At 37.8% G+C, this 14688-nt stretch overlaps 1 protein-coding gene across 4 annotated transcripts in view; it reads left to right on the top strand.

Moving 5' to 3' along the window:
- The window catches only part of LOC145680435 (juvenile hormone epoxide hydrolase 1-like), a 130440-nt gene that overhangs the window by 82081 nt on the left and 33671 nt on the right, over positions 1-14688 (top strand). For 2 of the 4 annotated variants that reach the window (XM_081750960.1, XM_081750959.1), the window contains exon 3: positions 8798-8989. The exons of the other annotated variants lie outside the window; for them this stretch is intronic. In XM_081750960.1, the coding sequence (XP_081607086.1) occupies positions 8798-8989 (192 nt within the window). The remainder of the gene's footprint in view (positions 1-8797; positions 8990-14688) is intronic. 4 annotated transcript variants of the gene reach the window in all.

The raw sequence follows: 14688 nt of genomic DNA, 5'->3' as shown, positions 1-14688 counted from the left end.
AAGAATAGCAAGAAAGAGGGCAAAAGGCAGAAGGAAGTGAGAGAAGATAGAGAAGAAGAAAAGAAAAGATGGTTCGGGATAGAGAGCATAGGAGAAAAAACGGAAGTATTAAAAAACTTATTGAGAAAAGGAGGAGTAAGAACGTACAGAAAAGGTAGCAGAAGAATGTTAGATGCGTTGCGAACGAGGAAAAGGAAGGTAACAGAGATTCAAATAAGTGATGAAGGGATTGTATATAGAATTAAATGCAAAGAATGTGATATGAGTTATGTAGGGGAAACAGGAAAGAGGTTACAAGAAAGGATTAAACAGCACAGGGACGACGTTCGATTGAAGAGAGATAGTAACGCTATATATAAACATGTAAGGGAGACAGGACATGAAATAGACTGGGAAGGCGTAGAGGGGCTGGAAAAGGAGAAAAGAAGCATTATAAGAAAATGGAAAGAGGCAGAATGGATAAGAAAGGAAGGAAGCGAGAAACTTATGAATTGGAATAGCGGACTAAATATACATGATGTATGGAGAAAGATATTGGATAAAACAGAGAAGAAAGAAGAGGTAAAAACAGATGTATTGAACAACGGATAGACAATTAAAAGTCTGTGTTTTTCAAAGTGAAAGTTATTCATACACAGGTGTGCCAATTAAAAGTTTAGCTCTTAAGTGAAGGTTGATCATTAAAAGTTGCATTTGTATTAATTAAAAATTGTTAAAGGAAAGGACGAATATGATTGGTTCATGGAATACCTCCTCTTACTTTAAGAAGTATATAAGCTGTAATCTTAGAAATTGTATTTCATAATGTGTCTGATGAAGGCAAAGTTAATTTGCCGAAACTGTAACGCTATTATTTATTAGTTAATATATGCTTTGGTCAGAATTTGTCTCTTATTTTAGGTTATTATTATTATTATTATTATTATTATTATTATTATTATTATTATTATTAGCGTACTTTTGAAGTTGCATGCTGAAATTACTGCATAATAGCTTTTATTTATGTAATTTTTCCTTGATTCTATGTTATTTCCTTTCTAAGTGGGCACTAATTTCTCTCTAGGTCGTCGGATAAATGAATTCGTTATACACTTTGCTGTAAATAACCTTACAAGAAGTAGTCGATTCGTTCCAAAGATCAGGGCCGGCTTGTAAGTAGGGTAGGTAATATCTGGGTTGAATTTACACGTGGTAGGTAGTATTGGGGTAACGTAACGAACTTGAGAATAGTACAGGTAACTTAGGTTCAAATCCTGTTCACGCGAAAGTTTTTTTACAAAGTAATTATGAAGAATCGACATCATTCTAACGAGCAATACCTAAGAAGGTGGAAGCAAACACCTGTATCATGATAAAGATGATTTACTAATGTTGGTTGGCAAAGGGCAAGTCAATTATCAAAACGTTCGAAACACATCATTGGTCTAGTTCAGCGCTCGCAACGAAGCGAGTAACATCGTCTCTGCCGTCGCTGCAGTTTCGAGAAATTGTTTCGTTGTGAGAAATCGAACTACTTTCTCTACTTTCTTGTGAGAAGTTAAGTTTCAGTGTGTGGTCTATTTTCAGTTTAAACGTTATAATTTAATAAGGATTTTCAATGTATATTTACTATTCTTTATAGTTTGGTGACGTTTATCGTCGAACTACTGCCACGAGTTGCATAGGAGCTAATACATTGCGCATCAACTTTGTCACGGTGAGTCAAAAGCCCACGTCTATTGCCGTTCATGAATGGATCCGTAAAGTATTTAAGTTAATGGTTGACCAGGTACTGTCCATTGAGATGGACTTTATCCGTAAGAACTTATATCTGAAGTTAATTAATAAAGTGTTATGTGAACAAATACTAGCAAGTGCTAATCGAGTAGTGACCTATTCAGATAATAATGGGGAACGTGTTGCCTATTGATTTGGCGGATAGCTCTATGGTGATAGTCAAGGTGTCCTTATACCCCATAGAACTTAGTGACATGCAATTAACATGTGTGCTCTCCCAATATGACAATGTCACTAGTATTGTCGACGAACAATATTCAAAGGAACACATCTATGCTACTCGCACGGCCGTAAGCTTGTTAAAATGACTATTAAATGAAACATTCCTTCGTTTATCACAGTCTGTGGTTTACGTTTGTTTACCAGTTTTGCTGGTCAAATTCAAACTTGCGCCATCTGCAATTCACCCTAACATTTTGTTCAGGAGTGTCCAAAGGCAAGGAATTTACGTCTTACTGTGCCATATACGGCAAACAATTCCATTTCTCCCATTGTACGAGTACCCCATAATTTACCAGTTGATCCATCAGCTCCTGACACCGATAGTTACAGTGTTTTTCCAGTGCTTCATAAGGATGTTCCGGAATCAACTTCTTCAATCCCACCGAACGAAGAAGACAACCAGCTAGCAGATCCCAACATTCAATTCGACCCGGTTCCTGCACAACCTGTGCCTTCTAATACCATGGAAATGGAAGAAAATCAGGGTCCCGCACTTTTTCCAGCACCCATACCATCTAGCACCGCACCAGGTCTTTCAACAGTCGTCTCATTGGTTTCTACGGTAAGTGATAGTGGTTTAGTCAAAGACACTTCTTCCGTCTCTCAGACCGAACCCTTAGCTGTTCCACCAGGACTACCTCTTAACTTACCATCACGCTCTCATGGTAATGACTCCACAAGTGACTCCGATACTGAAATTATTCATAGTGATAAACGCAAAGTCAATAAATAAAGTACTCAGTAGTGTGTGTAGTAAGAACTTGCATCCTATACATGATTCTTCTATCAATTATGCACGCCAAACGCGAGCTTTCACCAAAAAGTTCAAATCAGTGGTTAATTCTAAAGGAGAAGGAACATAAAACTGTAGTATCATCATCATACTGTATTGTGTTTTCTTTCTTCTTTTTGCAGTAATATTACCTCCTATTTATCATGTGTTGTTACGCTTGCAAATATTTCTTGTCTCTTCTTGTTGTTATGTTTACTTTTCGTTTAGCGACTATTAATCTCAATAAGTTCACTTCTTTAGTTAAACACCATGCCCTGAGTGACTTTATACATCAAGAAGAAATCGACGTTTTGTTTGCTCAGGAAGTCGCAGTCACGGAATTCCATTACTTACCTAATCATTCTCATGTTACCAGTGTTAGTGAAACAGCTTCAGGAACAGACATTATTTACCGCAGCGATCTCAATTTTGTGGTACCTTTACAACATCCCAGTAAGCGTATTACCACCGGAGATTTGTAACATATTCGTTTGTGCAGTGTCTATGCTAAGTCTGGTTCTTCGTATAAGCGGGAACGAAATAATTTCTTTGCCAGTGAACTCCCTCCGGCTTTGTATAATGGTCGCTCCCCATGTATTCTAGCTGGCGATTATAATTGTACACTTCCCCCCTCGATGCTTACTCTCATTTCAATGATTCGTCTGCTCTACGTCAACTAATAGCAACTTATGATCTAGTGGATGTGTGGCACATATTTCATTCTAATGAACCAAGACATACCTTTTTCACGTCTGGATCGTCTTCATCTCGCTTGGACAGGTTCTACATCAGTAAATCTCCTCTTCATAGGGTTGGAGATGTACAAATAATACCCATCTGCTTTAGTGACTACCTGGCAGATACAATGACCATTGATCTACTCGTCTCAAAATGTTTAAAACGAAGTGGGTTGTGGTATTTTAATACCTCCATCCTCCAGGAGCCTGACTACATCCATCTTATTCGAGAAGAATGGGCAGCTCTTTTACACCATCATTAATATTCCAAAGGCTCCTTTATTAATTTCTGGAAAAAGCGAGTCAAACCGAAGTTTCGAGTGGTTACTCAACAATATTGTCAAGATCGGAATGCTTCATATTGTACTCACTCAATATCAATATTACACCAATCTCTTAAGAGACTACATGAAAGAACAACTTCAAGGTAGCAATTTTCGACCTCAAATTCAAGAAATTAAAGCCTACTTATTAGCCATGCACAAACGCCGCATCCAAGGTTTCACAACTCGCAGTAAAATACATCAATAATGACGACTTAGAAACTCCAGAAATTGTACAAATCAAAAGAGAACTCATGCAAGGAAAGCAGAAATTTATATCTCAGCTTAAAGATTCCACAGGTCACGTGTATGTAGGTGAGCAAACAGCTATATGCCAAGCCTCCTTCCGTCTATGACAGTCCTGAATTCTCAACTATCTTCCTACAGTATTATAGGGACAGGATCTAGTCCATTTTCAGTAGACGAGGTTAAATCAGCCATTGCTTCTGGAAGACGGAAAATCTACGGGGATTGATTCCCTACCTCTAGAATTCTACATAACCTTTAGTGATATATTAGCACCCTTTCTTACAAAGCTTTTCAATGAATATAGGCAGTCTCTTGTTCTAGGTGAACCTCTCCGTACAGGTGTTACACTTTTAGTACCTAAACATTCTCGCACTTCGAGTATTCATGATCTAAGACCTTTTTCCCTTCTGTGTATGTATTTAAAGATTTTGACGTGCTGTCTTATTGCACGAATAAAAGTATTTAGTGACAAACTGTTAAGTTCCTCTCAACATGGAATTCGTCAAAACAATCCGATCTATAAGGCTTTATTAAATGGTAGATTTCATTTCCTACAACGAATCCACTGCTCCTTCACCTGTTGCTCTTTTAGCCACGGATTACTCCCAAGCTTTCGATAGGATTAACCATGAATACTTATTCAAAGTCCTTGAGAAATAGGGTTTTAGGTCCTCCTTTATTTCTCTTGTACGATGAATTTATACACATAGACTGACAAAAGTTAATGGTGGCTTAAGTAACCCAATAAACATCACTTATGGTATTTTGCAAGGTGATCCAATGTCAAGTCTATTGTCCAGTTTGTCTCTTGCCCCACTTATGTATGCGACTGAATGTTTACTCCCTGGTATCTCTGTCTACAATACCAATATAGCTGTACAAATTTACATCGATAATTGCCACCATTATTTACAAAATCCGACCGATATTTGTTTACAACGGTTATTAACCTCGTATCAACAGGCTTGTGGAGCGTAACTCAATCACAGGAAAATAAAAATAATATGAATTCATGCAGAATACAATGCTTCATATAGCAACTACTATGACCCAATTCAATGTGTCAAAATACTTGATGTATGATGGTTCAATAGTATCAACCAAACCGTAGAACATTCCTATAATCTTACAACAAATAAAATCCGAAGTGTTCTTATCACTCATAGACAGCGAAACATGAACATTTATAGTAGAAACTTATTTTTCAAAACGTCCGTTTTTAGTATTTTAAGCCACGTTGCACAGATTCTACCATTACCAGTTAAAATATGTAACCAGTTAACTAGTCAAGCATTGTTTTTCTTATGGCATTCCAAAATCTTACGTGTGACCAAGAACCCACTCTATCTATCCTCACGTGAAGGAGGCATAGCTTTTTTACACATATAAGTACAAGCACGTGCCCTTCTTATCCATAGAAGTTGTAAGCTTGTCTGTGAACACGAGACTTCGATTACGACTGCCGTTATGAACGTCTGCTTCCACTGTTTAGACCTTCAGGTGCCAGTGCACGTGTTTCCTTGGAGCTACAAATTTCCTCATTTGTGTAATATCATTTGATATGATATACGCCTTGCTAGCAAAAGATCCTATTGAAACTGGTTTGGTCAATAACCTTTACAGGCGCTATGTTCGCTTGTGGGTTACTAGTATACCGAATGTCGTCTTAAAGTACCCACACAGAAATTGAAATGCTATACGGAAAAACTTCAACGCTTCCTTTCTCACCACCAACCAACGAATCACCTGGTATTTCATAGTCAATAATATATACGAAACATTGGAGAAACTTCACAATATAGGTATTGTAAATAGTAATATATGCACATACTGCAACAATATCGATACGCTAGCACATAAGTTTCATGCCTGTTGCAACGTGCCAGTCATCTGGACATATTTTTGTATTTTACTTAGTAAAATTTGTCGTCTTTCACCTCATACTTTTACTATAACAGAACTTATTTTGTGGCCTCATTGTAATTACTTTCCGACATTTAAAAATAACGCTGTTATCTGGCTCGCTATGCAGACTATCATGTTTCTTTTGTATACTAATCGGCCTTATCATATAGAATTATACAAACAATATCTGAAATATCAAGCCAGCTTTCTCTCTCCTGCACGAAAAAGAAAACATTTTGCGAATCATTTAACTGTTTTTACAGTCTTTTTCCACGCATGTAATATAAAACAAAAAAGTACTATACCTTTGTCACCTCAGCTAATGATAACGCAGATATAACTCATGCTAAAACTATTGATGATAATGTAACTTGCCTGCCTATGCAGACACCTCTGTATATATGCATTGTTTTTGTTCATTATTCCAAGTGTTTTTTATCATTCTTTTTTAATTCACAGTATGTTCATCGACTTCTTGTTTGTTGCTTCTCAACAAAGATTTTTTTAAGAAAAGTAGTGTTGCAGTAACGCAACGAACTTGTGAATACAGCTATCTAACATAGGTTCAAATCCTGTTCACGCCAAAGTTGATTTTTATCACAAAGTGATTCTGAAGAATCAACTTATCATACTAACGAGCAATACCAAAGAATGTGGAAGGAAACACCTGTATCATGATAAAGATGATTTATGAATGTCGGCTGGGAAAGGGCAAGGGAATTACCAGGACATTCTAAACACATCATTGGTCTGCAGTATAAACTTTTTGTGTTATCATTCTCGCAAAGAAAAACTACACCATTTGCTAACAAAGTTTGAGTAAAGCAATCGGTGGTGTAGTGATAAAGTGCTAGACTTCCAAATGGAAAATCCTGCTTCGATTCTCCATCAGGTAGTTTGATTTTTTCGCATAAAATAATGTCTACAAACAGAGATTCATCTTCTGTTGGAGAACTTAGAAGGCATCGCTGGCGATAATTCGAATAAATAGTGTGTGCGTTCTATATCATACACTGCAATAAGTATGTTTCATATTTATATTCGTCCTCCCTCTCTTTCTTGACGTTTCCCTATCCTGTATTTGTATCTTTCACTTCTCCCTCCTCTCTCTCTCTCTCTCTCCATGTGCGTGTGCGTGTTTCAAAGTTAAAACGGTGCAAGAAAATCTAATTAACTGGGAACTTCGGTGTCGTGTTTTTCGTGCTCTGGGTATAGCATCTCCAGTCCCGGTCATCTCTGACAGAAATACTATTTAAACACAAGGGAATATGTGAAATATCTTTTTTATCCTCTGGGTTACCGTCTCAGTCGAATTACCGGGTCACTACGGGTTTGAATCCTCGACCGAGTGATGGTCTATAACCTAATCAACATCATCCGACTGATACAATGATCCGTTTGAGCTCTAGCCTGTGCATTCTATCTGTGCAAATTACGTTATATCCGCAAGAGAGGAAATCGATGCTGGATGTTCGGAACAGATAAATCTTCGAAAAAGACTAGAAAATGGTAACCTCTTTGGTTATTTGAATACAAAATTTTATTTATACTAGTTCGACACAATATTTGTTTCCATCCTATAGTTCAATGTGTTTTATTCACGTTGAAATGTGAAACATGATACATCTATGACGAACATAAACTTTTCCTTTCGAACATTTGTACCTTCTCATTACAATACAGTTTGGACTTTTAATATAGCGTATTTCTGATAGAAATTTAGCATTAAAAAGAACTCGTTCAATTTTATCTTTTTTTCTACCTTTTTCTTTTCGTTTCGTTTCGTTTTTTTAGGGGGGGTTCAGTTTGCATTAGTAGTCTGAAATGGAGGATGTGACCAACGCTACCTACTGGGTTTATTAGAATGTATTTTGGATCACTACGTCCAATGAACACTACCGAATTTGCGTTCGAAGCACGCGGAAACAAAGCATGTGTGTTAAACTTTTGACATTATCCTAGATGTATCTCGGAGCTCTACAGTTCAACTGGAAATTGAGTATGCTATCCTTTATGAAAGTGACTTAATGAATGTTTAAAGCATCCTCTATGTATTCGAATAGTTCTGAAAAAATATGTAAAAACAAACGTTATTTCTATATTACTGTTGGATTTCTGGATACGGAAATTAATAATGTTAAGTTCTTTTCTTACTACTTTTGAATTCCACATTTTTGTGTACTCTCTCTTCGTTTCCGTCTTCTCTCTCTCTTTCTCTGTCTCATTTCTGAATCTCTGTGTAATAGACATCCATTGGTTTCAATTTTTCATTGTATGTGTTTCAGTTTCTTCTCGGATGTTGTTTCGTCTCGGTTTTATTATTTCATTTTATCGAAACCAATACATGCGCAGTTTGAAATTAGAATTGCGCTCATGTTGTTAGCTAATTTTAGTATGGGAGAGAAGAAAGGAGAAAGAGGGGTCTCTTTATCTGGCAAGATTATGGGATAAGAAGGTGTATATTGGGTGGCCTAACTGCACAGCGTTAGCTAACGCAATTTTTTGGTGTGGAGTGTACACCATATATTTTTTAGAAGCATGTGAATGTTTTTCTTTTTTGATATGTAGTTCAGAATAACCAAGACTGAGCACGAAACTAACAATTTTGACTTTAAGAATTCGTAATGTATTCAATACCATCATTCTACTTAGGTTAGCTAACATCTCTGGTTTAATTATTTCTAAAACTGTAACTGTGAATTTACTGTAATTCATCGAATTTACAATATAATTTTATTGACAAATTTCTTTTACGCATACAAGTCGAATCATAGTATCACGTAACTCACATAAAACAAAACGTTTCTTTACAGTGTTTGCGACTTGCGGTCTATGCTGGAATTCTGTTTATATTCATGGCTAGCGTAGTTGGTATAGGAGTTTATATTTACTTCAAACCAAAAATTCGTGAAACTCCCAAACTAAAGAACATTTGGTGGGGATCAGGACAACCGTTATATGGACAAGAAATTATTCACAACTTTTTCATAAATATTTCCGATGATGTGAGTACACATTATTTAATCTTATACCTAAACTTTTAAAAATTACAGGATTTCGAACACAAATGCGATCACAATTTTTACAACAACGAAAAATAAGGTTAAGACAAAAGTCCTAAGAATAAGATATAGTGATATCGTAAGTAGGATAAATTAAAAAAAAGCTGCATCTACAAAAGATATGAACACAAAATGGAATTATATTTGTTACATCAGCAACCAGCGAACTATTAATTCTAAGTTAATGCCAGAGTTTCAGAATAATATTTTAAGAGAATATGAATTAAAATATAAAACATAAAATGGATACAGCTCATCTTAACGTTAAAACTGTAGAATAAAAATTCTCATCTTTAAGCACCACTCTGCAAATTAAATTTTGTTCAAAAGAAACTAAAAAAAAAAAAAAAGAACCTCTACATCTGACGGTTGAATACCTGCATTATCCTTGTTTAGTTCATCCATTTATACGAGAGGTTATTTATCTTTTTTTTTTTTTTTTTTTTTTTTTTAATGAGCTGGAATTTTAATTGACTGATTTTTACTTATTTCTTCTTCACGTCTATGTTAGTGTCTCTGCCTTTGTGAAAATTAAATTTGATTTTATATATATATATTGTAAACTTCTGTCCCATATAGGTTGTAGGTAGAGTGTTAATAAAAAGAGCGTCCGGAATCAACTCCCACTACCGGCTTTTATTATAAAATTTTCACAATAAACAGTATTTTACAAAATACTCTTCCGTCAGCAGTAACCACTTCACCTGTGAGTGTAGTGGTGTGAAAGTGGTGCGGTAAAATGTGCGACCTGATAGACTTTCAAATAGGCATGACCGTTGGTGTCCGTCTGGTTGGAGCTTCAGTGGCAACAGTGGCGAGCATTGTGGGGTTATCGAAAAGCACGGTGTCCAATGTCACGAGGCCATACACAATTCATGGGCAAACGACGTCTGCAAAACACAACAGTGGTCGAAAGACAATCCTGTCAGATAGGGAGCGGAGGGCATTAAAACGGATTGTAGCAGCTAAAAAGATCACTGCAATGAAGATTTCGTCTGAACTCAATTCCGGCCTACAGAACACGGTTTCATTGAAAACAGTGCAACGGGAACTTCATAAAATGAAAATTCATGGCAGGGCCGCTATCGCCAAACCCCTGGTCACAGCAGTAAATGCGAAGAGGCGTATCCAGTGGTGCAAGGACCACAAGGTGTGGACTCATGAGCAGTGGAATCACGTAATGTAGTCCGATGAATCGACCTTCATCTTGTTTCCACCAACCGCTCTTGTTTCCATCTTGTTTACGTATGGAGAACACCGTCGCAGGCCTATGATACAGACTGTCTACTCTCAACTGTAAAGCATGGGGGTGGTTCTGTTACAGTATGGGCAGTGATATCGTGGTTTTCTGCAGGTCCCATCATAGCCCTGCATGGAATGATGAATGCTAAGGAGTATGAGGCCATTTTGGGGAACCAGGTTCTACCCATGTCCCAAATATTGTTCCCTGATGGTGATGGCATCCACCAAGATAATTTGGCATCCTGTCACGCTGCAAAAACGGTAAAATCGTGGTTTGAGGAGCATGACCAGGAGCTATCACACCTCCCCTGGGTCCCACAACCACCAGATCTAAACATCATTGAGCCATTGTGGTCTGAGTTAGAAAGGCGTGTTGGATCCCATTACCCTTCACCAGCATCCCTTAAGGAATTGGTGCATGTTTTGGAGGAACAATGATACAAAATTCCACATACCACGATTCAGGAGCTGTATACGTCCATTCCACGTAGGATCCAAACTGTTTTGGACACAAAAGGAGGCCCCACCCCATCCTAGGTATGATTTTCACAATTTTGCAAACGTTTTAGATTTTTTTTGTCCAACCCCTGTAGGTAGTCTTTAACCGTTAGTTCGTAGACAGGATCTCTACAGAGTCCCGTAGCAGGCTAATCAGAGTGGAGTTAGGGACCCAATGCTCCGTGGCAAGCAGAGAGATGGTTAGGTGGCCAACAGAGCCCCGTAGCAGGCTAAGCGGCTGAGGTTAGGATTCCCAAACAGAGCCCCGTAGCAGGCTAAGCCGGGAGAAAGGATAGGCCAAGAGTTCCGTAGCATACTAGAGGCCTGGGGTTAGGGTATTCCTAATGTTCTGTTGCAAACAGTAGGAGGGACATCAGAAAACTGGTACCTATTTGCTGTTGTCCATCAAATTTATAGGGATCCTTGGGTGGCGGTGGCGCTGCTTCTCCGTTGTCATCGTCTGCTCCGTGGGAGGTGCCAGAAGTCCGTCGTCTGCAGGTGATAGTGGATCCATCTGGTGTGTAAAATCCTCTTGCTAAACCATGGGGTGGTGTTTGTAAATATAAGCGTCAAATTGTTTGTATACAGCACCACGTGGGGCATTACAATATATATATATACCGAGCGAGTCAAAAGTCCCTTGCCATAAGCCAACTAGGTAACTACTATTGAAGATATGAAAAACTGATAACAGAGCATTTTGATTGCCAAGTGTGGGTTGCCAATCTAAAATTTGGAATTTTCGTAATCGGACCAAACGTTTAAGCTCGACACTCATATAGCACCCAATAATAAAGAAAAATGCAACGTTGCCACGTCAATGGAGGACAAGATGGAATGAAATAATCTGGAGCGTGAAATACCCTGGGCCAAGGAGAATAGAAAGAGGAGCAAATTAAAGAACAAAGGCGCAGACTTATTTTAATTTGTCTTCCTCGTATACCTCCTCTCTCCTTCCCCCTCCCCCTTGTGGTGCTGATGCCACCGTCGTGGGCCCTGTAAATAGGTCTTTTCCTTTGTTCTTTAATTTGCTCTCCTTTCTATTCTCCTTGGCCCACGGTATTTCACGCTCCAAATTATTTCATTCCATCTTGTCCTCCACTGACGTGGCAACGTTGCATTTTTCGTAATTATTGGGTGCTATATCAGTATCGAGCTTAAACGGTTGGTCCGATTACGAAAATTTCACCATTTTAGATTGACAACCTACACTCGGTAATCAAAATGCTCTCCTATCATTTTTCATATCTTCAATAGTTACCAAATTGGTCTGGCAAGGGACTTTTGACTCGCTCGGTATACAGGGTGTTTCAAAACAACACCGACAACTCTTTATTTTATTTTTTATTTTATTTGAACCTATTACAGGAAATAAATTCCAATTACAATAGGCTTACATATTAGTAAAACATCAGTGAGTATAATACAAACAGGAAAAGAAAAAAGTGAAAAGGGGAGGTGATTCCTGACACCAAGATAATACAAAAAGTATAGACCAACTAGGGTGCACAAATGCTTCCTTTCGGAGTTATAGGCTTTCGAAAACATAAAAAATGAACTTTAAGGGTCCATAGCTCCAAAACTATGGGACATATCTCAGTCGGGTCAAGACTTCAGTTAGGAACTAATATGTGCCCTATCCGAAAATCCATGTTTCAGAATCCTGCGGTACCTCCGCAACAATTTTTATAGAGGTAGTTGGTGAGTATTTTAATTATATGCCCGTAGCCAAACTCCGTCTTTAAAAATTGTTGCGTGAGTACCTTAGGCCGGTCACCGTATTCAAAATGGCCGCCAAGATATGTTGCCTGTATCACATAAAAGTCCAGTACTATTAATATAAAAACGGTTGAACATAAATTAACCAAACAAAAACTCAAAGAGGAAATGCCATGGGACAGATCGAATGGTGTTGTCGCGGTGCCCTCCAGGACCGCCCTTCATAGGGGCCCAGGGCCCAACTTTGAAATTTGAAATAGAAACATGGGACGAGTGATAGCTCGTTTGATAGATCTTTAAAAACTAAAAAGCGTTGAAGCAAAAGATTTTTCATATCGATCACCGTATTCAAAATGACCACCAAGACATGACGCCTGTATCAGATAAAACGTTCAGTACCATTAATATGAAAACGGTTAAAGATAAATGAACAGAACAAAACTTCGAATAGAAAATCACAGAGGACATTTATCATTCCACGGCTCGAGAATGTTGCAACAGAGGAAAAGATGATTAAAGTGAAAGTGTCATAATGTAAGGGAGAAAATCTAATTCCTAGGAAATTATCGCTTCAACTTCCCTTTGTAAGTGGGTGAAGCGGGAAGGAACAGTGGAATTGCAAATGAGAACGTTAGTTCTTGCAAATTGTATCTACCCAACAAAATTATCTGAAATGTGTTTTTATGAGATAGATATCTCTGTAATTGGAAAAAAGTAGGTAAAATTCTTGTTAAATCATACTTTCCATTTTGATTGCAGGCAATGATTGGATGTAAAAATGAATCAACCTGAATCAAAATGAATCCTTATTGGTATGCAACCATGCACATCATATTGCATCGGTTTGAAGGAATATTATTGGTGAATTGGCAATGGCTTTCATGTTCTTGACGCTAATCCTTACATTTCCGACGATTTGAACTCACGTTTACTGAGTATGAGTGCCTTTCTGGGCATTTTTCGTTAAGTGTTTCCACACATGTGAATCACCCTGCTTCATCTGTTATGCTCTACCGACACTCCAGATGTCTTTCTAGAACATTTGAGTACAAATTCGCTACAATTAATATTCAGAACGTCACTGTTGGCCTGCATCCGTACCTGGCGATTATGCAACCACAGACAACGGGCATAAAGGTATCCGCCATTTTGTATTTGTTCCAGATATCGACTTGAGACAAACGAATTATTGTTACCTAGTAGAAAGCCTATCGATTCATATCCATTTAGATCAAGTTTCATTTGGCAGATTATCCAGGACTCCCTACGTTCCTTTGGGGAATCCCTTGCGCGTGCACGGTAGGATTTGAAACATGCAAAATTCAATAGAGCAGGTATGACTTCTTCAGTGAATTTTTTACCCGCCCTCTTTATGCTGGATAGTTTCCGAACTATTGGCGTCCGAAAGTCATTTTCCCACGCTTTCGGCACCTTGTAGATCTGAAACTATGTCCGATAGCAGAAAGTTGAACAGAACTTTTTTTTCTTGTCTCAGTGCCAGGAGTCACCTCCCAAGAGTTGTAACACTTATTTTGCAACACCCGATATATACAGTATATATATATATATATATATATATATATATATATATATATATATATATATATATATATATATATATAGGATGTCTCAAAAATCCCCTGACATAGGGTAACTCTGTTATTATCAGAGTTACAACAAAATGTTAGAGGGGAAACCGTCTCCAAATATGATGTTTTCAATCTAAAGTGAGGGACTTATATATATACAGGGTGGTTCAGTAATGTTGGACAGCCCTGAATAAATCGGAAACCAGAAGAGATATTAGCAAGAGTGTGGTGGATCCAGATACTTGTGGAAGGGGGACGTCTTTTGAGGTACCACACAATGTTACCAGGTCAACAGTGTTGCCAGCTCAGTACAAAGTTTTATTTTTTTAAATGGAACATATAGAAGTTTATGCCATCAAAAGAATTAGTACAGAATGTGAATACCAACAAGCGAAAGCGCATCTGTCAGTGTTGCCAAATAAGGAAGTTATAAAGCTTCAAAGAACAAGAAATTAAAGTGTCCGTAGGGCAAAACTAGCAAAAAGGCAAGAAAAATAATACTACGGAATGAAAAGGAGTAACAGAAAGAGTAAACCAAAGAACGCACAGCATCCAGTGAGTAACAGGGTTGCCAAAGCAAAGGGGGGAAAAATT

Source organism: Thermobia domestica, chromosome 3 (assembly GCF_964235325.1).
Source record: "Thermobia domestica chromosome 3, izTheDome1.hap1.1, whole genome shotgun sequence".
Lineage (NCBI taxonomy): Eukaryota > Metazoa > Arthropoda > Insecta > Zygentoma > Lepismatidae > Thermobia > Thermobia domestica.
The sequence above is the reverse complement of the archived record's forward strand: the minus strand, read 5'-3'. Positions and strand labels throughout refer to the sequence as shown.